The 26,341-nt window shown below is 40.2% G+C and overlaps 1 protein-coding gene and 1 long non-coding RNA gene across 7 annotated transcripts in view; one reads left to right on the forward strand and one right to left on the reverse strand.

Moving 5' to 3' along the window:
- The window catches only part of NFX1 (nuclear transcription factor, X-box binding 1), a 76,934-nt gene extending 73,378 nt beyond the window's left edge, over positions 1 to 3,556 (forward strand). For 3 of the 5 annotated variants that reach the window (XM_046938097.1, XM_046938095.1, XM_004935068.5), the window contains one exon: positions 267 to 3,556. In XM_046938097.1, coding sequence (XP_046794053.1) covers positions 267 to 342 — 76 coding nt within the window. In that variant the 3' untranslated portion in view covers positions 343 to 3,556. Of the gene's footprint in view, positions 1 to 260 lie in introns of all 5 variants that reach the window. The other 2 variants (XR_005857847.2, XM_040696315.2) reach the window with 2 other exon arrangements.
- Positions 689 to 26,290, reverse strand: LOC101748714. Of its 2 annotated transcripts, XR_006938604.1 has the most exons (10): positions 26,201 to 26,290; positions 24,599 to 24,745; positions 23,647 to 23,785; positions 19,062 to 21,620; positions 17,888 to 18,500; positions 15,285 to 15,385; positions 11,570 to 11,705; positions 8,773 to 8,883; positions 8,601 to 8,705; positions 689 to 6,915 (listed from the first exon to the last, which is right to left on the reverse strand). It is a non-coding gene; the product is annotated as an uncharacterized LOC101748714 (long non-coding RNA). The 2 variants fall into 2 exon arrangements; XR_006938603.1 differs by having other exon boundaries at positions 689 to 8,883; positions 26,207 to 26,290.
- Between the last annotated feature and the right edge of the window lie 51 nt (positions 26,291 to 26,341).

Raw genomic sequence — 26,341 nt, forward strand, 5'->3', positions numbered from 1 at the left:
TACTAATAAAAGGGAGTTTCTGGTAAAAGCCAAAACGTAATTGTATTAACGCAGCCACACATGGATGTATTTAGTTTTCCCCAAAATCACAGTTAAAGGCTTTCTGAAGTGGTAGGATATTTTCATTAGAGTATAATTTAGAACTGCTATCTACCAGTGTAGTGCGCAAGTGCACAATGAGACATTATGAGAATTTGTGATTTCAATTTACTTCTGACTTGTTTTTTGTGCACAGTCAGTAATATCTAATATTCTTATAATTTCAGGAATAGTGGAAGCAGTGGTTTGTCCAAACCATTAAAAGAAGAGCCAATAATCGACTACTTTGATGTCCAAGACTGAACTCATTGATGTAGAATTATGACACAGAATCTCACAGGTGAAGATACTGAATTACTGCATAAGGTGCTTTTTGGTTATTTGTCAAATGAGTACTCGTTCAACACATCCACGGTTTAACATCTAAGGTTAGATTGCAATACTTTACCTAAGTGCATTGTACCTAACAGTTGCACCATTTTTTTCGAAAGCTGGGTTGTCTGCTTTTTTTTTTTTTAATCTAACATGCTTTCAGAATGATGTGAATTTCCATCCATGCCTTGAAAGTGAGTGAGAGAACTGGTGATCAAGCAGATTATTTTAGGTAAAAAGAAAGATAATAATTCTTGCGGATTTATTTTGATGTATCTCATGCAATTTAAACTGAGCCAGAAATAATCTGTTAAAAACATTATGGGAATATTCTAAAAGCATTTTCTTATTTTATTAATTCTCTTCCATGTTATTGTGGTAAATCTGGGGATTTGAGTTACTCTTCTGTCTGCAAGGAAATATGAAACTTAGTCACTAACTATGAATATATATTCTAAATGTCACTTAAGAGCACAGACTTCTTTTGGTATCTGAAGAAAAAAGATTTGAGGAAGGTGGAAAATAAAGGCTTATTTTGTTGTATCTCAAGTTTGGCATTAAAAGAATAGACAAGAAAATTATTGATGCTATGTTATTTGAGACACCAAACAAGATAGTATTTAATATTATTATTTTAGTGTTCTATTTGGTTTATATTTTATTTAGATAAGTTAGTTTGGTGGTTTTGGGTTTTTTGGGTTTTTTTTGCATGGTTTTGTTCATGATTTATAATATTTTTCTGTACTGTGCAAGCTCAAGGGAATATGTGAAGTTTGAGCTAAGAATGTTTAGAGTTGGAGCAATATTTGTAAAATTTTTAAGAAGATTTGTCTTAGCTCTTTGCCAGTGGGAGATATTTATTGCATGGAAATGCCATGAACAAAATGTGATGAGTATACGGTGTAACAAGCAGTTTCACAGATGGTGAATTTGTTCCAGATTATGAGGTAAGGTGGATGAGAAAACTGTAAGTCTGATCAGAGGTGGCACAGCTCTAACTTTTGTTGCCAAGACAGTGCAAGGCAGCTTAGATTCACGTAGTTAATCATGAAACTGCGAACCTTAAGTGTGAAGAATTCTGTGGCTATGTTTCATTCTCAACATCCTGATGTTGTGAAACATGAAAGAGTGAGCAGCCAATTCACATCTGCCTCCAAAAACTTTTCAGAATTAAGATGCATGTTACTGCAAATTTTTGTGCTTATTATTTTGCAGATGTAGTCTTAAATGTTTCTAAATGTCTCAAATTCATACACTTCTGTTATAAGAACAGTTACCAGAAGGATTCTCAGTTTTTGAGCTTTTAATTTGCATGTAGTGGTTTAAATTTATTTTTACATTTTTTGTCTTACATTTAGTGAACAGAATTGAAAGATAAATTGACAAAGCCTGTAGTTCCCTTATTTTTTTTAAGCAAATTAGTGTTTGATCCTACAAGGTGTACCACTTTGCTACATTCAGTTAAAGAAGTAAGTTGCATGGCCTATTTTCAGCAATTTATTTCTTCAGATCCCATCGTTATGAGGAATGTATCTATTCCCACTACTTGCAATACCAGCTCACTGTGGCTAGACAAAGGTTAATTTTGGTCTAGAAATTCAGAGCTATATTAGTAGGTTAGTGTTTCCAAGCTAGTAACTACCAACAGGGAGAATGTACATAGGTATACTGCGAAGGTTTGTTCTGGACAGGTGTCACATATCTAGTGAGCTGAAAGTATATCACATCCATCTAATGCAGTTGGTATACCGTAGGTATAATAGAAAAAGCATCATCAAAAACAAAAAACACACCTAATTGATTTGGTTGATAGTGAATAGCATAAGGCTGAAGCGTGTTAACTTTTCACCCACACTGAAGTGAATACAGCTAATGCTTCTCAAATGTACTTCTGATTCGAAACACAAAACTTAAAAGGCTTCCATAACATTATATTCAGCTCTGTTTCAATTGTTTTTAATCAAATTACGTCTGACATAAAAATATGACCTTGGTGCGATGCACTTCAGCAGTCAAGTATTCTGCTACTATTTTTAATAAAACCCAGGTATCTTCAGCTTCTCAAGTTGAAACTAGTAACTTCACTGAGTCTGTTCATACTGAGAAGTCAAACTCATCACTATACATCTTAACTGCATGAATATCAAAAATTTTATGTAGATATGTATATTAAACATCTTTAAATCATGGCTGTTGGAGCTTATCTGTAGTTATGCATCAAGTCATATGTGGAAAAACATTTGGTTTGAAAAGCATTTTAATAACTTGGTTAAAACATGATACTACATATCTACCATACAACTAGGGAAATGATACCAAAAAGAATAAATATGGATGTCTTTCTTCCTAGAATACAGTAACATGGCCTTAAAAAGGAACTCAGCAATGTTTAACAGAGGTGTTTGCTCTGTTCTCATTTGCTTTGGCTGCAGTGTCTGTGACTTTCACATGGAATAGTACTAAAGGCTGTAGTTTTGAAATTTATAACTCATCCTCTTACTGCACGCGTGCCTCATAGAAATAATTTTTAATTAGCTATTTTGTAACTCTTTCAGCAAATCTTTACACCTTTTATCTGATAGAAAAATGAGCGGATAACAGCGATCTTCGCATCAGTGAAGTCAGTAGCAAAAACTTTACTGACATCACTGTAACCAAGACTTAAGCTTGAATATACTAACCATTTTACACAGCCCTCAGATTAATGTTGTTTCTTGTAAATTTACTTGATGCAGGTGTTCTGCAATAAGCATCCTTTGAAATAACTTGTGATGTAAGTTAGAATTCATGCAACTTCATGAAGCGCTTTTAAACTTGTGTATAAAATAGATATTTTTGCATTTTGGCTGTGATATTACCTATATGGTTTAATGTGTTTAAAGTGCTCTGAATATTAACTGCTTGGATTTAACTTAAAGTTGTGTAGGATGCTTAAGTAGACCTCAGTACCACCATTTCTGTGGCACTTCTGTACAATATCTGCCACATAATGAAATAAGCAAAGTAAGAAAAGTGTTTTAGAACAATTGTAAGTTATTTGTTGAAAGATTCTTATTTGACTTGGTTGGGTTTTGTTTATTTTTTGAAGTTATTGGTGTAAAATGACCTTCTTTATAAAGCTGAAATAAAAGCAAATTGAAAGTTCTGTGCTTTGAATTGTTTGCAATCTCTATTTTGGTATTCCAGAGCTGCCAGAGTCCCTTCATGACTTTAATGGGACAGATTAACAAATGCCTGTGTGACAGAGTCCCCTCAGGACTTTCACTGGACAATTTCACAAACATTTAAAAAGAACAGATGATTTATGGAAGGGATAGACATAGCATATTGGGTATTGCAACCAATAAATGAACTAGCTGCCAATAGTGTGAATATCTGTATCTATATGATCTATATATCTATATGATAATAATGCTAGCAAAATACATGCTATCTCAGGTAGTTTTCTGCAAGAGGTGAGATGTAATGCTTAGAAAAAAAGTATCCCTATCTTGGTGGAAGAAGAGGAACACAGCTACCTCTCTCTTAGCTCTCTTCTCTCCTTCAGTCTCATTTTCCTTCTCTCCCTCTTCTCCACTGTGCTACCCACAACATATTTTCCCTTATATCCTAAGCCATATTTGTTTCCCATACTGGGGTGATGTTTAACACGATTTGGCAGAGAGTTGAGTACTACAGTCATATACGTTTAGCACGTTCTTCTAAGAGGTCATTATCATACAGGGTGGTGTTAAACTTTAATATTAATTTCATGGCTAATGGAGCAAAAAGGCACCATGCACCATGGCCTTCAAGATTCTGCTCTGGAGCTGTTTTTCTGCTCATTCCCACCACCTTCAGCCAAATCAAGACTGTTGTGCTGCTGCAAGACTCTCTCCATCTGCTGCTTTTTATTCTAGTCTCAAGGACTTCCACCACCAAGGTGCGCACAAAGATAAGCAGGCATCAGCATTTTCAATACTCTGTGTGAAAATTCCATTCCTGCTGTTGCCTGCCCTAGAGCAGTGAGACAAAGGAGGGGCAACAGATGTCTGTTGCACGGATATCTGCTTTGCTTGCCCCTCAGATCTCTTTGTGAAATTGTGTTCAGGAACTGCCACCTAGTAAATGACTCAGCTTCCTACTGGAGCTAATGTGTACTTTTTTCAAAGTCCAGTCTTTTGATGCATCCGCCTTTTATTCTCTGAAAGTGTAGAAAATTTATTCTAATTCAAGAGCTGGAGGGCTTCTTTTATGAGAAGCTGTAATAAACAAAATTAATAACAATTGTAAGAAAAAATGTGTATTGATCTGATATTTTTATGTAGGAGATGAGAACAAAAGAATTGTCTCCGTTTAAAAATCACGAGCGTAGGATAAGCTTACGTGTTTTACTAGGGAGCATTTTTTAAGAAATCTAAGTTGTGGTGGCAAATAAAAGTCTAGGGTGAAAACTGGTGGTTGAATGTAATGGATAGTTCCCTGTCAAACAATGCAGTAAGGGTTGTACTTTCCATTCAAGGCACTTAAAGGTCTTGTTGTCTTTAACAAGCAATTCAGGGAATCTCAGACTTTACTGCTTACCTGGTAAGTTAGGTACCTCCTCGTAGATATTAATAAATATTATTTCCAGAAGTGTAAATTCAAGTTTTAGCTCAGTAACTCCTGGAGTAAGTACTGACTTAGGTTGGTGCTTAAATTCAGTATTTTTGTGTCAAACAAATAGATGCCAAATAAGTTTCTAATTGTTTGTGTGATTGCTTAGGAAGGGCTATTCAACAACTTCAGTCAAAGGTTTATGCAATGCTAATAATTTTCTATTGAAGTAGACAATAATTAAGCGGTTATTAGATTGACACCATTGAAATATCATTGAAGTAGCTTATTAATTGTTTATTTCTGGTAACTTTATTGAAGGGATGCTACATCTTACTTGCTAGCTGACATCTAGGTCTTAAGAATTATGACTTAGAAGTAGCTGATAAAGCACCATATGAACTCAATTATTATTATTATTATTTTTGTCTTGTAGCTCTCCCATTTTTTTCCAGTTCTGACTGAGAGGAATTATTCTAGTTTTTATCATAAACATAGGCAAAGCCCTGGGAATGGAACGGACACACAAAACTATGCAAGTTGTCTAGAAGGCAATTTAGTATAAAAAGAACTGGAGGCAAAGGGAGTTGTGACAGGTGATAGCAAGTTCAATTTAAGCTAGCAGTGCACCCTTGTGGCAAAGGCAGACAACATCCTACTGTGCTGTATGATCTGGATGTACACAGCAGGTTGAGCTAAGTGATTACTTTCTTTTATTCAGCACTTGTGATCTCTCAGGTGTTGGATATAGGTAGCTGTACATTTCCCAGTACTGTGGAGACCTGGCCAAACTGAGTCACGAGGTTAGTCAGGAGATTAATCACATGACATACGTGGAGAGGTGATGGCACTGGGTTTGTTCAGCCTCAAAAAGAGAAGAATAAGGGGCGATCTTACTGCTGTCCACTACTACCTGGGCAGAGGGTACCAAGAAGATGAAACAAGACTCCACTGTAGAAGGATGGAAGGAAATGGACACAAGCTGAAACATGAGAAATAACTGCTTAGATATATGCAAAGTATTTTTTACTATGAATATGGTAAAACACAGAAAGAGTTTGCCTAGAAATGTTCTAGACTATTCATTCCTGAAGATGTTAATTACTTAACCAGACAAGGTCCTGAGCAATCCATTGTAAGTGGACATTCTTATAGCAGGTAAGTGGACAAGATCAACTCATGAGATCCCTTCTAACCACCTGAGTCAGAAAACTTTGGATGGTACATTCAGGATGTCTCTGGTTCTTAGGTACTCACAAGTACTTCAAAAAAGTCATCTGTCACTCCAAGAATACTATTCCCTGTTCACAGACCTAGTTCCTAGGATAGAAGTTCTTAAGCTGGAAGGCATTACATCAACTGGGCAGTGGGCTGTTTATGGTCTCACAAGTACAGTGGTCTTACAGGTATCAAATAACAGTAAGGAGGAACACGGAAGGTGTTTACAATTCAGTGGTTTAGGAAGGGAGAGGATAACAGTGTATTGATTTGCTCCAGCAGCTAGAACAAGGTCAGACACAATCTGGCCATCTGGATAGATTACAGTCAAAAGAGACCCAGGAAAAAAAAAAAGAAAAAAAGAAAAGAAAAAAAAAGATGGACAGATACAAATTTTTAGTTACAGCCAAGAATACTATGGTGAAGTTGGCATGATCCAATAAATTGGAAGGGTTTTTATGGCTCTGGGAAAGTTAAACAGCAAAAATGTCTTAGGGCTGACCTGACAGATTACATGTGTCATTATATTACATATGGTTTGTTTTTAACTGTTTTGGAGCAACTGAAGGATCCAGAAACAGATAGGAGTAGAGAATAGGCTAACAGAAAGAAGATGGAGGTAACCCAGATGTGGGCAGTGAGCCCTTCTGATTGCAGTCTATTGTGTGTACCACCTCTACTGTTTTGTTTCTGATCAAAATCCAACTGACCCTGTGAGGAATGAAAATAAAAGAACAAGTTTCAGAGGATAAGCTGTGTCCAGTGGTCAAATGACACTGAGAAACAGAAGATACTTAGCCTAGCAAGAAATGGTGGAATCTATGTGTTTCAGGAATACCAACAGAAGGGCGTAGGCGTAACTGCACCTAACTCTGGAGAGTCTATGTGACAGTCACAGCTGCAACTCTTACTTCCCTACCCTCCCTCAGATTAAGGTTTCAGATATTCCTTCTGCTTTCTCAGGTTTCCTATTCTCACAGTCAAGAAGTCACTCATTCTGCCCACTCAAGCCAGAGATATTGCATAATTCCTCCCAGTCTTATCTGTGTAATCTTTTCTGTAAGAAGTTTATTCCACCTATGTTCCATTTTTGTCCTGTCCAATTGTGAGGACAGCTCTTCCTCACAAAGACTGTGTTTAAAGGATAAATCTGCAGCAGTCTGAATAATTTCTGACTTCTTTCTCTGAGATTACTTGCCTCTGTTTTCCTAGCTTTGAGAGGAAAAGCAATTGCCTTTCTCCTAAGGAGGGATTAAATTGGCTTGTTCTAACAGGAGTTATAGCGAGACATATAGCCTACATATCCGGGACTGTATATATAAATATACAATTAATATATTATATAAATATACAATTAATATAAATATACAATTAAGTATAAATATACAAATACACTTTATACACTACATCTATAAACACAGGAAATAAATCCTAAAATATTTAAGGCCTTAGTATTAAAAGATGTATTCTTAGAGAAAACAGAATTTCTAGAGTGGGAGTGACCCTTAACACATTCATACTTTCCAGCTAAAGATCTTTTATGTAGCAGAGTGATGAGCTGAAAGAATGAAAAGTGTTCATTCAGAGAACAGTCTACATCTCTACAAAACCTTAAGACTTTACAGATCGAACTACATTACCTATAGCTATAATCTGCAGTACCATTTGTAAGAAATGTGACTTCTTCCCGCTGCACTCTTATCTAAAGGCATAACGTGATTAAAAAAAAGAATATTTTAAAGTTTGGCTTGACCTGTGTGGATGCTGTCCTACTCAATTGCCAGCACAGACTGTATCTACCCCAGAAAATCATAGTTCCTTTTTATGTTCAATAATTGCTGCAGACTTCCAAGAACAGGAAAAGAAGGACTAGAGATGGCTATAATGATTTTTAAATCCATTAAGTTTAAGTTTACGGGGAAAATTATGGAATTTTGACCAGGCTGATGTACTTAACGATGCCTTTAATTTCCCCCAGGACTAAGTTGATAGATACTTATCTGGTTCTAACGTTGATTTTCTACTATGTTAATTAACTTCAGCACCCTATACCATCTACTTGCAAAACTCACAGAATCACCAAGGTCTCATACTGTATTCCAGACATTTAATGCTTTTAGTAATAGAAAACACTTATTCTAACCTTTTTACTCTGAGCCATTTTTTTCATTCCTGGACTGAACAGTTTTGTGGATCATTTCTGCAACTGCTTAAACATCCAGGCATCAGTTCCTACATTGGAAGTTGCAATACTGCTATGACTGCTATCAAAAGCTTATTTGTAAAACCCACCACAACTTCATATAATTATTCCTCTAAATTGCTATGTTAATCTAAGAAACTTGACTTGTTACTCATTTTCCCTATTTGCATGCTTTAACTTTCTAATGACTTACCTTAAACACTTAAAAAGTCTTGGCAAACAAATGTTTGCTCTCCTGTGCAACAGGAAGCAGAATACATTTCTGCTCTTCCACCCTGGCGAAGTGATGGACTTCTTCCTGCAAGTGTAGTTGAAATTCATACCATTAAACCATTCAGGAAAGAAGCTTCTAGTCTCTTACTCACTGCAAGCTCTCTTCTTTTCCTCTCTTTCCTGAACAGAAATCTTCTGCTCAATACTGTCAAAAAGGTTGAGAGATCTTGATCAACCTCGGTGTTCCAGAGAAACATATTTCCCTTAAAAAATAAATACAAATTTAACTTGTTTCATTTACTGAGAAATATCAGTTGTCCCCCCGTAGTTGTCCTAGGCAGGAATAAGTAGCCAATAAACTTCACTTTCATCAGTAACTCAGAAACTGTACTAAGACTTTTTTTTAATACAAAGTATTAAACTTTGTAATACAGAAAAGTTTGGAGATAGTTAAGTTAGTTCTATGGTTGTTGTTCTGTTGACAAAGCAGCAAATTGCTTCTGACAGGTTCTTGGTAATAACAGACGAAGTACTTGCAGACAGGTCAGTGTTCATATATAGAAAGAAGAGCTGAACTCATTCAACTGGTGAAGGGGTCTCCAGCTACACAACATTCCTTGTCAGAAAGCAACCCAGGCCCAGGATATACATTGCCTTTAGTGGCTGACCCTTACATAAGCACAGGGTGCCTCCACCCTGGGTCCACCCCCTTCTGGTGGCACAAGGAGCACAGGTGCAAACAGTTTGCCTGTGCTCCCTGGACCAGACACACCCATTCACCAGGTGCTCAATCACCAGTTCATACTGTGACCTAACAGTTTCCCTACACTCCACCCCTTCACAGTACAGTGATTGGGCACATTTGGAGATGAGCCCATACACTGCAATTACAATATATACAATCAACAATACTTAATACACACAAGTCTATAAATCAATTCACTTGTGTGTGCAGGCTTCATAGTTGTTGCAGAATCACACACAAAGTTCATAGTTGTTTCAGGATTTATTCAATAGATATTTCCAGAATATCCAGTTTTTTCCTCGAGAAATTCTACCAGCTGTCACTGAAGGGCAGAATGCTATGATAACTCTTAAGTGACACTGGAGCTATCAGAGTTCAGCGATATGCTCCTGCTGAAGGTTTTTTGGGCCATGAATCTCAGGAGTAAAACAAATGTTTAACCAGTACCAAAACAGGGAAGTCCACCCTCCAAGATAAAAATACAAGCAGTAGTACTGCCCTGGGTCAATAGTTCTGCCCAAATAGGGCAGCCCATTTGAACCACTCCCTTTGGCCCGATTGAGAATTGGATGACTATATCAGGCACCAGAGAGGGAGTTTGGACCTGCCAAAGCAACACAATTGCTGTTTCTTCTCTAGGATCCATGTACCAATTACTTGTGGAGGTATCAATTCCCCTCCCTTCTAATAACCTCCCCCACAGTGCAAGTAGGCTGCACGGCTTTGGTTGTACCTGCATCTCCCAAGGCCACTTAACCTTATGGTTCCCAGGCTCAAGGTGAAGGAGCAGAATATTATTCAGCAACCCAACTTGGGGTTTCAAGCATACATCATTTCCCTTAATTTGGATCCTAAGTGAGGAGGCCCACGTTTTTTATAGTACACAAAGGGCAGTGGGTCAGCCATCTCTGGATCTTCCATTTAAATCTCTCAGCATCTCATGCAGTCATTTGGTCCACCCCTGCAGGGACCGGGAGTCAGTCTTCAGAGCAGCCTTTAGAATGCTATTATACCACTCTACCAGGCCTGCTCCTGTCAGATTATAGGGCAGATGGAACCACCATAAGGTGACTTTCCTCAGCCCACTTCTGTACCACTCCACCCATAGAATATGTTCCTTGGTATAATGCTATAATGTGATGGAAAGTTTTGTGATAACAGCAGTGTGGCAAAGTCTTTGGCTACAGCAAATTAGAACAAGCCTAAATGCAGCAGCTGAGGATGCAGAAGGAAATGAAGGCCTCAGGTAGACAGCAATCTCCAGCAAGTGATGCCCTCACCTCCACTGCCAATTGAGGTCTGGGAAGGGGTGGATCCTGGCTCCACCCCTTCCAGTCTCTCAGTTGGCCCTGCCTTCCCACCAGGTGCTCCATCACTGTTTCAGGCCATAACTTGCATTTCCACTACACTCCACCCCTTCATGGCATGAACCAATGATTGTGCAGGTTGAAAGTAAGCCCTTTTCATTATGCTGATCCAGTACACAATGATGCTTTGCACAGTATGCCTGTTGGAGTGTAGACTGACAAAATATAAGATGATTGATGATTGGTTCTTAGTTGAGATTCATGTTCCTTTGTGGGCCAATACTCGATGGCTCCCCTGGAGGCACATAATTGCTTAGGCCAGGGAAGATTTGGCTCACACTCCATCAGTCCCATATAGTCCACCACCAGGTGTCACACTGATCTTACAGTGACACTGGAGCATCTTTATGTTATGTTGCTCTTCCCAGTGATCCCATGGACTCAAACTGACTCACAGGGAGTAGCATAGATGTTTCAGAGGTACCTGAAGTGGTAGGTCTGCCTTCCACGGCAAGATACAGGCCGTGTACCTGTCCTGGGTCAACATTTCAGCTTGCACTGGGGCATGTCCCAGCTGTCTGTACCATACCCCTTGGCCCGATATGAGGCTGCATGGCTACATATTGGTACCAAAGGGGGGAGGGGGAGGTTTCCTGATTTACCACAGGGACATGATTAAGGTTCCTTTAGCAATGAAAACCAGAGCATTGACCACAATGTTACTGGGGAGACTACCAATCCCTCAACCTCCAATAATCTCTCCCAAGGTGCAAGCAGGCCACACCATTTTGGTCCTAGTTGCACCTTCCAAGGCCATTCTATTCTATGGGTACCAGGTTCTAGGTTTTCAGGAGCAGGGAGCAGAAGATTATTTTCATTGTCAGTTTGGGATCTTACCTGATTACTGGTGCCCATAATTTGGATCCTAAACAAGGAGGCCCACATTGTCTGTAGCATCTTCACGGCACTGGGTCTCCCATCTCTAGGTCTTTCATTCAGGTCCCATAGGGTTTCATAGCCTCTTTGTCCACCCCTGCAGGGACCGAGAGTCTACCTTCAGTGCAACTTTAAGAATACCATTATAACATTCAGTAAAGCCTGCCCCTGTAAGGTGGAATCAATGCTCAATGTTGTTTTCTTCTGCCCCGTGTTTTACCATTGTGCCAGTGAAATGAGTCCCTCAGTTGCTCTCAGTGATTTGAGGTGTCCCGTAGGCAGCCATCAGCTTGATGAGTGCCTTGATGGTATGTACCTGGTTCGCTCTTGGTACTGGATAGGCCTGCATTAGCCCACTTGCAGTATCAACAGGTCAGGGCATATCTCATCCCCTCAGACAGAGGGAGGGGCCCAATGTAATCAACCTGCCATCACTGGAGAGGATTGTGTCCTCTAGCAAGATGGGCTGTTTATATTTACTAAGAAATATTTACTAAGATTTTGAGAGCTAAACCAATAAGCTAAAGAAAAATACACATCTTTTCCTTTCAAGGCCAACTGTTTTTAAGAGGTCACCACCAAGTAAAGATACAAAAATAATTTTATTAGTTTCAAACCACTGCCACATGAGCTGCCTAGGGAAAACAGTGCCCTTCTGTTTATGTGCTAAGTGTTTAAAGTAAAATTAAGCATAATTTCCTTGGCTCAGGCCATCTGGTTGCAAAATAGGTGGCATTCCATGAAGACTTACAAGGCTATGGCTCAGCACCCAACATTTGCAGAAAGTATCCCAAACTGCTTAGGAAACAGCTGAGGGTGTAATGAGTGTGCAACACAAATCAGCACTCACCTCTGCATTACAGCACAAGCATTTATTCCTGTAGGGCAAAATCAGCCTGTATTGAGTTTACCTCCAAAGAAAAACTGAGAACAAGTGGTAGTACACATGTAGACAGCAATTCTAAAACCAATTAGCATTTCTCAGTCAATAAGTTTGTAGCACACAATCTCTGTCTAAAGTGTGATCAAAGTCTACATAGCAGGATAGCAGGCACAACATAGTATGCCTTCCTGGAACCCACCACAGTTGTATTTGTTACTGATTTACAGTTATTATTATTATTATTATTATTATTTAATAAACTAAAACCTGGTTCTTGTCTCCATGCTCTTTGATCACCAGAAGATGTCGTTCTAGGATCAGTTGCCTCTGTATTTCAACCACAGCTGAACAATTCCATTTATTTCTTAGAATCATAGAATCAGTAATGTTGGAAAGGACTGTTAAGATCATCAAGTCCAACTGTCAGCCCATTACCACCATGCCCACTAAACCACACGTCCTCAAGCTGTTCCAGCTGTAGTTCACTGGATGATAGTATACAACATGATGGCAAAAATGAATCACGTATACACTGTTTATGTTAAAAAAAAAACAAAACAACCCACTGTGACTATGCATTCTCAACTGTTGTGAAAATGATGGGGCTTTTTTAAAAGTAAATCTAATATAGATATGAGTTTCTGTATTTATTTGGTTAATTTTATAATATGAAGCAAAAAAAAAAAATTAGTATCTCAGCATGATATAACCTAATTTTAGTAAACAATCAAATTTGAGGTTGTACTTGTAGCCACTGCTCTAGGTTATAGGAAGGTTTCATTTACATTAGAAGTTCCATATCAATTTGCAAATTGAATTTTGTCAACTTTTCTAACACAGAAAAGATGTTTCCTCCCTTTATTGGGAAATAATTGGACAGTTTGTCACAGAAAAACGGTAGTTCAGAGAACTTCATTGTTGTTTCCAACTTTGTTTTACAACCCAAGGAAAAATACTGCAAAACGAGGTCTCATTTGCATACATAAAAGTGAACCTCTCATAATCTCTCTGTAAGCCAACACATATTTACAGTTATCTTTGCGTGTGTTTTCAACTTGTCTGTATCACAGGTATTGGCAGAGAAGCATAACAGTATTAAATGGAGGAGAGATAAACTATAACAAACATCTCAGGATTTTATGCTCAGCATTTTAGAAGAAACTTTTTTTCTCATTCTTTGTTTTTATTAGTTTTTTTGAATTCTCAGATGTTATGTTCTGTGATCTACAGAAGCTGTAAAATGGATGAGTTTACTGTGTCACTCCTAAACCCACTGTGGAGTCTACCGACAGATGAAATATTCTCATTTGATGGTGATGGACAAGTTACAAGATAAAGTAATGTTAAACTAAGAGGAGTCCTTGACATTATACACACACATATGCATGACCAGAATAGAGAAAACACACTTGACCTTGACTTTCTTGTTAACACTACAAGCACATAGCTTGATTCAGTCAATACCTGATGTCAGTTTGCAAAAATTTCCTTAATGCTGGTGTTTAGGATAGTTAACACATGGGGAATCAGTCTGTTTGCAAAGATAAACTGCAATTCAGACAAAGCAGAGAAAACCCTGATTTTGCACATCCACTGAGTGCCCTCATATAGAAGACAGATTGAAAAATATGGCATGTAACTGTCAGGAGTTTTTTAATTAGAAACAGAAGGACCATGCCTACTTTTTAGCATAACAACTTTTTATTTAGTGTACTCCTTCAGGCTGTTTCTAAACATTCCTTACTTGAGGGGATTCAGCTGTGCTGTTCTCATATCCCAAAATAGTAACCTACATGAATATGATAGAAGCTATGCCCTATTCTTTCTACTGTAACTACAGTACTGTGCAGTAGAGAAATCAGGACTCAATTAGGGAGGGTGTACGTAAGGGAACCTGGCAGTACTGCTGCTCAACAATAAGGGGTTCTTAATGGGCAGAAAGGGCTGCCAGCATTAAGCATTCCTTCCTTCAGAGGAAAAACAATTACACATTATGCAGGTTTTTTTTGTTTTTTGTTTTGTTTGTTTGTTTGTTTTTGCCAAATACTCTGTGTCAGCAAAATAATAAAACACAGTTAAAGCAAAGTAGTATATAAAAGGAAAGTATTATTGTAAGTCTATTGTACTATTGTAATGATTTTACCTGCCATTCGTTTGACTGGGTATTGCTCCTTAAATAACTCAATACATGTTTCTAATACGTTTCTATGTTCTCCTTACATCTTGAGCATAATGGAACTTTTACAACAAATTTAAGCCTTGGCAGTGATTAATCTTTAATATCACTGCTTAAAGTCTTAGCGCTGTCTCCCCTCCCAGAAACTACTGAGAGAGCACAGAGGCTATTCAGTTTGTCAGAGGCTGGGGGCACAATTCCTTTAAGTACTTCCATGATGAGTGAAACCCAGTGTTTCCTCTCCTGCACTGCAGAGGTTTAGCAATGGCAAAGAGGAAGGGATATATGCAAAAGTTATGCCAGTGTACTAACCAAACACTGGTGTTGCTACCTTCGTCTTACAGACAAGTTTGTACCATGCTTTTTCTTTCACAGGAGTGGTTTTAAGATGCACTGTGTGCCTTTGCTTCTCTGTAGAAGAAAAGCTACACAGACAAAAAAAAAAAAAAAAAGAGAGAAGGAAAACAATAGCTTGAAAAATGGAATGAGGCTGTTATTAAAGAATTTACAGAGAAGGAAAGAATGGAAAAATTAATTCTGCAAGAGATGTGAAACAATACAAGGATGAACAAAAATTAAGACTCTGAAGAGCTCCAAGTCAGCAGTGTTCGACTCACCAAAATGCAGGTTGGCCTTTTTCATAGGAGGGGTTGATCTCATTCAGTTTCATCATCAGAACAAACAGGACATGTTACAATTCATATTCTTTTAGTGTTTCCTGTACAAAACGACAAACTATCAGAACTTGGTACCATGGTGTCCACACAACACACCATACTGATAAAGACAGGCAAAAGTAGAAGGGAAAAGAGCAGATGTAGAGGCTTAGGCAAGAAATAATATATTAAACTTCCAATTCCCCCATTTTCTTATAGAGCAAATTCTCTAATTTGGGCTAGTACCCAGAAGAAAAAAAAAATAGTTTGGGAAGGTCCTCTTGGAGTGCAGCTTTCTACACTAGTGACAAACTCCACGGGTGAATCAAGTTTCTAAGGGCCTTGTCCGGGCAAGAATAAGGGAGTAGTGAGGGCTGATTACTCCCTTTGGGCATAAAGCAAAGTACTGAAACAAGGCTAGCAGGGCTAAGAGCTTCACCTCTGACATAGATCAGGTAGGTATCAGAAGTCCAGACCTGAATGTAAATGGAGACCCTGGACCATAGGCACGTGCATGGTTGCATCCCAGGTGTTGTGGGTCCAAGCAATTACGGCCTATTAATGCACTAAGGTTCCTGCAGAAAGTTTTGGGTATCACTCAAGATGGAGAAGGATGGAAGCAATAGATTTCTTTGTTGTGTTTCCTCATAAATTATTATGTTAGAACAAGATCATTCCTCAAACAGCCAGCTTTGCTGGCTGAAACAAATTAAGCTAAGTCTCAAAGTTGCCTATTGTGGCCTTTTCAACTATCATACCAGACAACTCAGCAATTTTATGCAGAATTCCTCAAATTAAACACAACATACTTTTTTCTTTCCATCTTTCTTCTGTACCTTCTAACTGTTGAGACCAGATCTTAGGATAATGAGATCTCATTTAGGAAGTTTCTCAGCTAGCTTCTCCTCTGCCTGACATGACTTGCACTTTGGAAACTTCTGTATCAACCAATCTCAGTTACTGTGTGTAGAAAAGGAAAATCCCTATACCAGGCTCCAATGTCAGATAATTCCATGTGAAAAACACAGCACTGTGCTTATCATGTTGGCAATGACTAATTGCAACAGTTTTCATAATCTTTCATTTTCATGTGTTCTGACTATCAGACCGTGACACTGTCTTGCACTTTGTTTCAGATACAGAAAGCTACTGCAGCATCTCCACAGATGCCCTTGTTACAAACACCCGGCCAATGGAAACTCTGACTCTCAAGTTGTCTGTTGTGAAGTGCTAAATTGAACTGTATTCTAAGTGCTAAACTGAACTGTATGACTACAGAGTTAAAAGACTGTAAGGAATTGGCTGATGGCAGTGTGATGTTCCTCCTCATAAAAGAGACACAAGTTGTCAACAGTCTTAGAACAGTTCCACTTAGCATGATGCATGCGACTCTTGGAAACACTTCTTTATACTCAGGAAATAAAAAACACAATAGCTGGCTTTCAATTTAGCCACAGGATGAGAAGGTCTAGCCATTAAAAATCAATTGTCAGATTGGAAAAGTGTAATAGTAAACTTGAACTACATTGCATTGTTTTTAGGCTTATTGTTTCCAAAATCACAGAACTGTAGGGATTGGAAGTGACCTCTGGGGATCATCAAGCCCAACAGCCCTGTTAAAGCATGTTCCCTACAGTAAGGAAGAAAGTGCATAGGATAGTGTTCAGTCAGGTCTTGAAAATCTCCAGAGAAGGAGAGTCTACAGCCTCTCTAGGAAGCCTGTTCCACTGCTCTATAACCCTCACTATAAAGAAGGGTTATGTCCTCAAGTCTGCATGGAACTTCTTGTGTTACAGTTTTTGCCTGTTGCCCCTTGTCCTGTCACTGCACACCACTGAAGAGTCTGCCCCCATCTACTTGTCTTCCCCACTTTATATAAAGTTATGAGATCGCCTCTCAGTTTTCTCTTCTCCTGACTGAAGAGACCCAGGTCTCTCAGCCTTTCCTTACAACAGAGATGTTCCAGGGCACTCATCATCTTTACAGCTCTCTGCTGAACTCTCTTCAGAAAATCCCTGTCTTTTTTGAAGTGAGTAGCCCAGAACTGGACACAGTACTCCAGATGGGGTCTCACCAAGGCAGAGTTGAGGGGTAGGAGAGCCTTCCTCGACTTGCTAGCCACACTCTTTTAATGCACCTCAGGATACTGTCGGCCTTCACAAGGGCACACTGCTGGTTCATGGCCAACCTGTTGTCCACCAGGACCCATGACTCTTTCTCCACAGGTCATCTTCCTTTCCAGCTGGCCATCTCCTAACCTGTACTGATGCATGCAGTTATTCCTCCCCGGGTGTAGGACCCTACATTTGTTGAACCTCATAAGGCTCCTCTCCACCCAACTCACCAGCCTATCCAAGTCTTGTTGAACAGTACTATAACCATATGGTATGTCAGCCATTTGTCCCAGCTACATATCTTGTACACCTTCAGTCTCATGAGTCAGTCTTGAACTTGCTCTGCCCTTACAATGGGGAAAAGTTTGCTCCCCAAGTTCCCATTGAAAGGTTTAAGTTCAAGGATGTGAGAATCCCAGCTGCCAGTGAAGACAGAGGCAAAGAACTCACTGAGTACTTTAGGCTTCTCTGTATCTCTCGTAGCCACTTCTCTTCCATTTAGCAGAGGAGGTATACTCCCTTTAGCCTGTCTCTTCCAGCCTTTATACTCGTAGAATCCCTTCTTGCCATTTTTTTAACATCCTTCACTGTCACAGAGTTATCTCTAGATGAAAGGTGAAAAGGGTAGGAAGATAGTAGATGGATCTAAAAAAAAAAAAAAAACCAAAAAAAAAAAAAAAACAGAAAACAAACAAAAAAACAGAGCAGTGGCAACAATCTGAGGAGGAATGTTAATTTACTAAATATGATCTCAGAATGCAAGATAATACAATACAACACAGTACAATTGGAATTGAGGCCAAATCAAACAAAATGAGAGAGTGTCCAAAACCAAGGCCTTACTCTATAGAATGCAGGGGGACCACGTGCTTCACTGCCACAAAGAAAGAGCGAGCAAGAGAGAGGCAGACTGACCTACCAGGAGCTCCACCTTTCTTTCTCAGGGGAATGCTGCTCCTCCCCTTGCCTCTAAGAACCAAACACCCAAAAATGGCAGTCCACGGAACCACAACATTAACCGTTTAACTCCCATTGCTTTACATGATGTTAAGATGTGGAATACCTACAACAAAAATCACAAAATCATGACATTCCACCCCTTATTCCACATCACTACATCATGCTTAGCATATATTTATATACAAACAAACTAATTAACATGCTTTACACACACACATATCTATATGCATATATACACGTGGAATTACTGACTGCACCTCCCAGCATCAAATTCCCTTGTGGTACACATTGAACATCCCCATTTTTCTCCATCACCCACCAAGTGGACCCAGGTCCCTGAGCAAAAACAGTTCTACAGAGAGGTTTGCCGTTTCCAAAAGCTGGAAGGACCCAAACCACTTTTCCCAACATGCTCTTTACCTGTACTACTACTGGAACCTCATCTCCCTCTACAGTATGTAAGGGAGCTGAATTGGGTAGAACCATCCTGACTGATTGATCCTCTAGTGTTGACTAACCAGGTGGCCTCTGCCAAATACTTCTTCAATGCTTAAATGTTCTGCCACATTGCTTTCAACATAGTGTCATCTCTAGATCTGAGTCCCTGAGAGGGGCAAAAAGCCCAAAGGGTGACAAAAGAGAGAGAAAACAAAAACTACCCTACCTTTTAACAGCGCAGCGCAGCTGACCCCAGCTCGTGAGGCAGGGCGCATTGTGGGCGCTCCAGGAGAGGGGGAAGAGTAGGGAGATAGCAGATGGGTCTAACAAACAAACAAACAAAAAAAACCCCCAAAAACGGCAACGATCTGTGGAGGAACAGTAATTTACTAAATCCAACAAAATCAAACAAATGGGAGAGGAAAGAGTGTCCCAAAATACAAGATCTTATACTTGTACACTGCAGGGAAGCACGTGCTTTTCTCCGCGGCAAACCGAGAGGGAGGAAGGTGTTCTGCCAGGAGCTCCACCTTTCTTCCTCTGCTCACCAGGTCCTCTGAGAATGCCTCTCCTCCCCTCCCATCCGAGAGCCCAAAATTCCCAAAAAGGGCAGTCCACAGAACCAGAACATTAAGTCTTTCACTCCCACTGTTTTACATGATGTTCTGATGTGGAATACCGACAACAACAACAACAAAAAAATCACAGAACCACAACACTTAGTTTTTAACAACACACTATACCATTCAATTTTACCAGAAGCTGGTGCATGGTAGGGGATACGATACATCCACTCAATGCCATGATCTTTGGCCCAAGTATTTACAAGAGAATTTTTGAAGTGAGTCCCATTATTGGACTCAATTCTTTCTGGAGTGCCATGTCACCACAGGACTTGTTTCTTGAGACATAATATGCTGTTCCAGGCAGTATGGGGTATGGGGTGCTGGATATGTTTCAAGCCACCCAGTAGTTGCCTCCACCATGGTAAGTACATATTGCTTACGATCACGAGATCGTGGCAAGGTGATATAATCAACCTGCCATGCCTCCCCATATTTACACTTTTGCCTTCGCCCTTCCCCTCACAGAGGCTTCATCCCCTTGGCTTGTTTAATTGTGGCACATGTTTCACAGTCATAAATAACCTGCGCAATAGTTAACTCCACCCCTTGGTCTCCAGCCCACTTATACACTGCATCTCCTCCTTGATGGTCCGCGGTCTCATGGGTCCACTGAGCTAGAAATAATTCACCCTTGTGTTGCCAGTCCAAGCTCTTTGACACAGACTCCAAGTGGGACCTTTGTCTCCAGAAGCAGTGCAGAGGATGTTCTTTACATCCTGTCTCATCTGCACGGGCCCCAAGGCCACGGCACGGGCTATCTCCTGTTCACTTTGCTCAAAAGCACACTGCTGCTCAGGGCCCTATGTAAAATGGTTCTTCTTCCGCATCACCTGATAAAGGGGGCTAACAGTGAGACTGTACTTTGGAACATGCATTCTCCAAAAGCCCACTACACCCAGAAAAGACTGTGGCTCTTTCTTGCTAGTGGGTGCAGACATAGCAGTGATTTTGTTGATCACATCTGCTGGGATATGATGATGCCCATCTTACCACTTTACTCGTAGGAACTGTATTTCCTGGGCAAGTCCTTTCACTTTGTTTCACTTAAGAGCAAAACCAGCAATAATTTGGATTATTCGCTCTCCTTTCTTGAAAACTTCCTCCGCTGTATCGCCCCACACAACATCATCAACATACTGCAGGTGCTTGGGAGCACCACCCTGTTCCAATGCAATTTGGACTGACCGTGGCAAATGATTGGGCTGTGTTTCCACCCCTGGGGCAAACGGTTCCAGGTATACTGGATGTCCCTCTAGATGAAAACAAACTGTAGCCTGCATTCTGTGCCCAATGGAATGGAAAAGAAGGCATTAGCAATGTCAGTGGTGGCATACCACTTGGCTGCTTTTGACTCCAGTTCATACTGGAGTTCTAACACATCCAGCGCAGCAGGACTCAGAGGAGGTGTGACTTCATTCAGGCCACGGTAGTCTACCATCAACCTCCACTCGCCACTGGCTTTATGCACCACCATATGGAGTTGTTAAAAGGTGAGTTTTGCTTATCACTCCCTGCCAGTCCTTACCAGTGAGGCTTATTTCTGCCTCCAAAACAGACAATTCTTGAGAGCCCCTAGTCACTCCAGAAATATAAATTGATTCTGTCCCTTTATGACTCAAGGGCATCAGAGTGCACTGCATACCAGTGTCTACTAGTGCCTTATACTTCTGTGGGTCTGATGTGCCAGGACACTGAACCCACACAGTACAATAAACTCTACTATCCCTTCCCCCCACGACTGAGGGCAGGGCACTTCTACTGGTTACCTGCAGTAACTGGAGCAATTTCAGTGATGGTTGATCTGTTTTGCAATTCTCTCACTTGTGCTTGTAGTGCAGGAGTGAGTTTTTTATGCCACTTCTTTATGTCTTCTCCATGCTCACGTAGGTAACTCCACAAGGCAGCATGTGACATAGACTTACTACTGTCATTTGCTCAAGCAGGAAGACATTTGCCTTTGAAAGCTGAGATTTTAATCAGTTTGATCAGCTCCTTCAGCAGATTCTTTCTGATCATCCTGGTCTTCATCCAGGTCTTCTGATCCTGCCACGGGTTCATCACAATTAATCAATAGACAATTCCTCCAACATACCATCCTGTTTCTTCTCCATTTTATCTGTCATCCAGTTTATCTAGTCTTTCTGTTACTTGGGAGATGGCTGAAATGAAAGTATGAGATGGAGGTAATTTTTGTTCCAAGTTTTGAAGTGTAAGAATCAGTTCAAAAACTGGGGGTCTTCTTTGTTGGTCCTCATATCTTTCAAACGTTACTACTAATGTACTGGCAGACCTTTCCAGTTCTTGTGAGTTTCTGCCATATATAGAGTGTATTCCTAAATCTCTCAGGATCATGGTCCTGGTTTGGATAGTTAGAAACAAACATGGGGTCATACAACATTTCCACCACATCTGTTTCTCTCAAATACTGGATACCTTTTTCAACAGTATTCCACTTGTTCATCTCAGGCTCCAGATAGTCTCTGAAGGGATATCTTTCCTTCACAGTTGCTAATACTCATTCCCAGAGGGTGGCAATTCTGTCCAGATCTATTAATCTTTCTGTCAATAGTGGAGTCTCTGGCAATGCTTCCTAGTTGGGAAACTTCATTACAATCTAGAAACACTCTACTGGCCCTGTTGTCCCAACACCAAAGCAATCAGTTTACAATAGTTTTGTTTGGGTACCATATAAACTCCTTTCTCAAGCCTTGGATTTCAGCCATTTACAGGGGTGAACGCGTAGTGGTAACAGTGACTTCCTCCTCCTCAGCCTCCTCTCCATGTCTCTTAGTTTTTTCGTTGCCATTCTCGATTATGGTGGTTTTGGGGAGGGCTCCTCAGCTGTATCTTCCTCTACTTTTTCTTTTTTCTATTCTAGACATGACAACACCTGTTTCCATTTCTGCCCCTCCACAGGGGCAACTGACATTGATACTGGTGCCTCCTGTGGTTGGTCAGGTTTGACTTGGAGACTTCCCCCTTTGGTTCGAATCTCAGCTTGGAAACATTTTCTCTCCAGAATAGTATTATATAGAGCTTGGTAAACACAAGCCAAGGCCCAAATAAGTCTTACCTCCTCAGATCTTCCTAAGCCTCACCATTCCTGACTCAAATACTCACTTAGTTTCTCAGGATTCCACAGGTGTTCAAGAGTGAAATCCCATGACACCAGGGTCCCCACACATCTAAGATTTTTCCTAAGCCTCTCCAGATTCCCTGCCACTCAGCATTCTTGGGTTTTGGGAAAAGCTTCCTCCGCATAATGCAAATTATTATTAGGAGGAATACATTCAGAGAGATTGATAACATGGTCCCTGCACTGGCTTTGCAAACACACATAAGGAACTGAGAAGAGAACCTGGAAACCGGTCTAAACATTGTGTTGTTTGTAAAATTAGCTACTCCCTCTGGGAGATATAGGTACCAGGCAATTATCTCTATCAGTGCCCTTAATTGGTTATACCTATATGCAACTCTGAAACTGAAAATGATGAACCTAATAAGAAACCAATATGTTCCAAGAAACATAATGGTCTTTAATCCCTTATACAATGCTCTTAAAATGAAGAACAGATTCATAGGTGGCAGTTGCTAGGAAAGGAAGACAGAAAAAAACTCAGTACAGTGTCTAGAATCTTGCAGACTGTTATGATGTGGAATACCAACAACAAAAAAAATCACAAAACCACAACACTCACCACGTTCCATTTGTGCCTTGTCTTTCCTAATCCCATCTCTGCAAGTCTGGACGCCATCCCTGTATTCTTCCCAGCTGACACACCCTTGCTTCCACTGTCAGTACCTGCCCATCTTCACCCTCAGTTTGACCAGCAGGCCTTTGCCAAGCCATGCTGGTTTCCTGCCTCCCTTGCCTGCTTTCTTATTCTGAGGGATGGAGAGCTCTTGCATTCTCAGAAAGGCATCCTTAAAGAGTAGCCAGTTTTGTTCAACTCTTCTGCCTCTGAGGACTTCTTCCCAGAAGACCTCATTTAACATATTCCTTAAACAACCTGAAGATCCCTCTCTTGAAATTCAGGATCCTGACTTCACTCTTTGCCTGTACCATGTTCCTCGAGCTCACAAACTCAGTCAGGGTATGGTTGTTGCAGCCCAGGCTGCCTTCCATATTAGTATCTTTAACAACCTCCTCCACATTAGTGAGTATCATTTCCAGTAACACTTCACCTTTTGTTGTTCTGTCCAAGATCTGAATCAGAAAGTTCTTGTCAATAGACTTTAGGAGTCTCCTGGATCACTTGCAGCTCACCACGTTGTCTTGCCAGTGGATATCTGGGTGGTTGAAATCTCCCATCAGTATGAGAACCTGTGAGAGTGAAACTTCTTTCAGCTTGCAAAAGGCCTCATCAGCAGGCTCCTCTTGATCAGGCAGCCTGTAGTAGACCCCAACCACCAGCTGTCCTCTACTTATCCTATCCCTAATCCTAACACACAGGCTCTCCACCTGTTCCTGGCTGTTTTTTGGAGTTCCTCACAGTCTATCCACTCCTTAACACAGAAGGCAACACTCCCACCCACCCCTATCCCTTCTAAAAAGTTTATAGCCCTCACTGGTGGCGTTCTAGTTAAGTGAATCATCCTACCATGTTTCCATGATTGCAATAAGACCAAAATTTTCCAAGTGCACCACGGTTTTCAGCTCCCTTCTCTTATTTCCCATCTTGCCAAACAAAAAGATTGTGGTGGTCCAGAGTAATCATGTCAGAAGTTGAGAGATTTGGGGTTTTTGTATATATAAATATATATATATTTAGCAAAACTCTGATGTAATGTTTCATTAATTATTAATTAGTGATGTAATACATTGTTCCAACAGTGTGCATTTTAGACACAGATCTGTACAATATCTTAATCTCACTCTACCTTTGCTCTTTTTTTATTTCTTATTCCTAAAAGGTTACAATCAGGATAATCTAGTGTTAAACCTGGCGTGTATTGCAACACTATTTCTCTCATGCTATCTGAAGGAAATGACAAAGAAAAACAAGAATAGAGTTTCTTTTCCCATTCTCTGGTCCATATTGGGCAAAAAGAAATCGAGATGCTCACAAATCACAGCTCTCATATTACAGGGTATCACTTGTAATTGGGGATAATCCACAACCCTCTTTGATCTTACCATCCTTGCTTCATTGAATTACACTTATTCTTCATCACATGGATCTCCACGTTTACAACAGAAGAGAGCTTTAAAAGAAATTGGTCCCTCTGTTCATTCAAAAGTTGCTTGTTCCAGAGTTTCTCATTTTTTGGCTCTTGACTTTTCCTAGACATAGAAGTTGCATCAGATTGAATCAGAATTCAACACTGCAATCCTAATTTCTCACCCCTCTACCATCTGTGATATGGTTTTTATCTTCTTCTGTGATATGGTCTTTATCTTCTTGTACATGAGTTTCTTTGTTTCTTCCAGTGGAATTTCTAAGCACCAGATGGATGGTACTCAAAAATTACCAGTTACTTTTGATTTTCTTTTCAATGCTCATACATGATCCCATGGACACTATTCATCATGTTTTAAAGAGAGAATTATTATGCTTATATATTTTTAAAAATTACATTTGTCAGTATAATTCATCATTTCTGGTTTCTTATTACCATTAATTTTGTTATTTACCTGTACCATGATGAAATTAAAGTGTGCTCGAAAACATCCTTGCCTCTGCAGTAAAATTAATAACACTGTTAATCTACTGTCACTAACAAGGGCAGTATTCCAATCACTTCCTGGAGTTTGGAAAAGTACAGGAGAAGGATATTCCTAAGACAGAAAGTTGTTTTTCACACAGCTACATTCTCATTGCTGTAGTTATACCATTGTTTTCTTGCTGACCTGCTATGAGTCCTACTGCCTCCACACCTGTGACTTCACTATCGTCTTTGATGAGCAGAATCACTTTCCCCACCTACTTCTTTGGAGGCCTCTACTCAATCACTGCGTTAGGTAGATATCCCCACTGAGGTATGGGACCCACAAACCTATCTGAGTGCTCATACAAAAGGCATTGGTATATACTGACAGAATCCTTCCACTCTGCTACAGCACTTTTCTGGGAAAGGAGAAGAGCAGAAGAAAAAAAGGCTCTAGTTGCCAAACGGGCTTTTACCACATTTCCCCTGCACTGATAAGAAAGTTTAGGGTAACTGAGAGCTACAGCTCATCACTAATGCTATATCATGAATGTTTAATTTTTTGATAAGCCCATCCACTGATTCCTGGGATTTTCTTCACCCTGGGTCTGAGCTTATATGCGCACTCTAGCGTGGCTCGGGGAGCCTTCTGCTGTCCTCTGCAACCCACAGCTGCTGTGTAGAGCAGATTTCTGGGAACCATCTACATCTGACAATTCCAAAGCATGCATAGGACTTTTTTTCTCTAAAAGTATCCAAAAGCCGATCCGCAAAGCTCCTGCTTAGGACTTGTGCATGGCATCATCCCTTAGAGGTTCAGTGCCCTACAGTCTGGCCCTAGTTTCCTTTGGAAGATAGTTTCTGCCTGATGCTAACTGAGAAGCAACAGCCCGGCAGTCCTAGTGCTGCAGGCACATATGTAAGGCAAGATTTGACAAAGGAGAAGCAGCTTTTTTTGTGCCCAATAGCCATAGCTAGAAAGTAAACAAATGAAACTAAATAATCCAGTTTAGCTTTCAAGCACTTAGACAGACACACCCTCCTCAGGCCGTTTTCACAATGGCACTTAGCTGGACCTATTTACTCTTACCAGTACCTAGGCGTATCTCGCCTTCCCTTCCCGTATGCGCACCCCCAAGCGGCCCCCGCCTTTTGCATGATGGCCTAAGCGCTTTCAGTCAAGAAAGGGGGCGGTGGTAGTAGGAGGTGGTGACAGGCACTAAGCCACCAC

This window comes from Gallus gallus, chromosome 2 (genome assembly GCF_016699485.2).
Source record: "Gallus gallus isolate bGalGal1 chromosome 2, bGalGal1.mat.broiler.GRCg7b, whole genome shotgun sequence".
Classification (NCBI taxonomy): domain Eukaryota; kingdom Metazoa; phylum Chordata; class Aves; order Galliformes; family Phasianidae; genus Gallus; species Gallus gallus.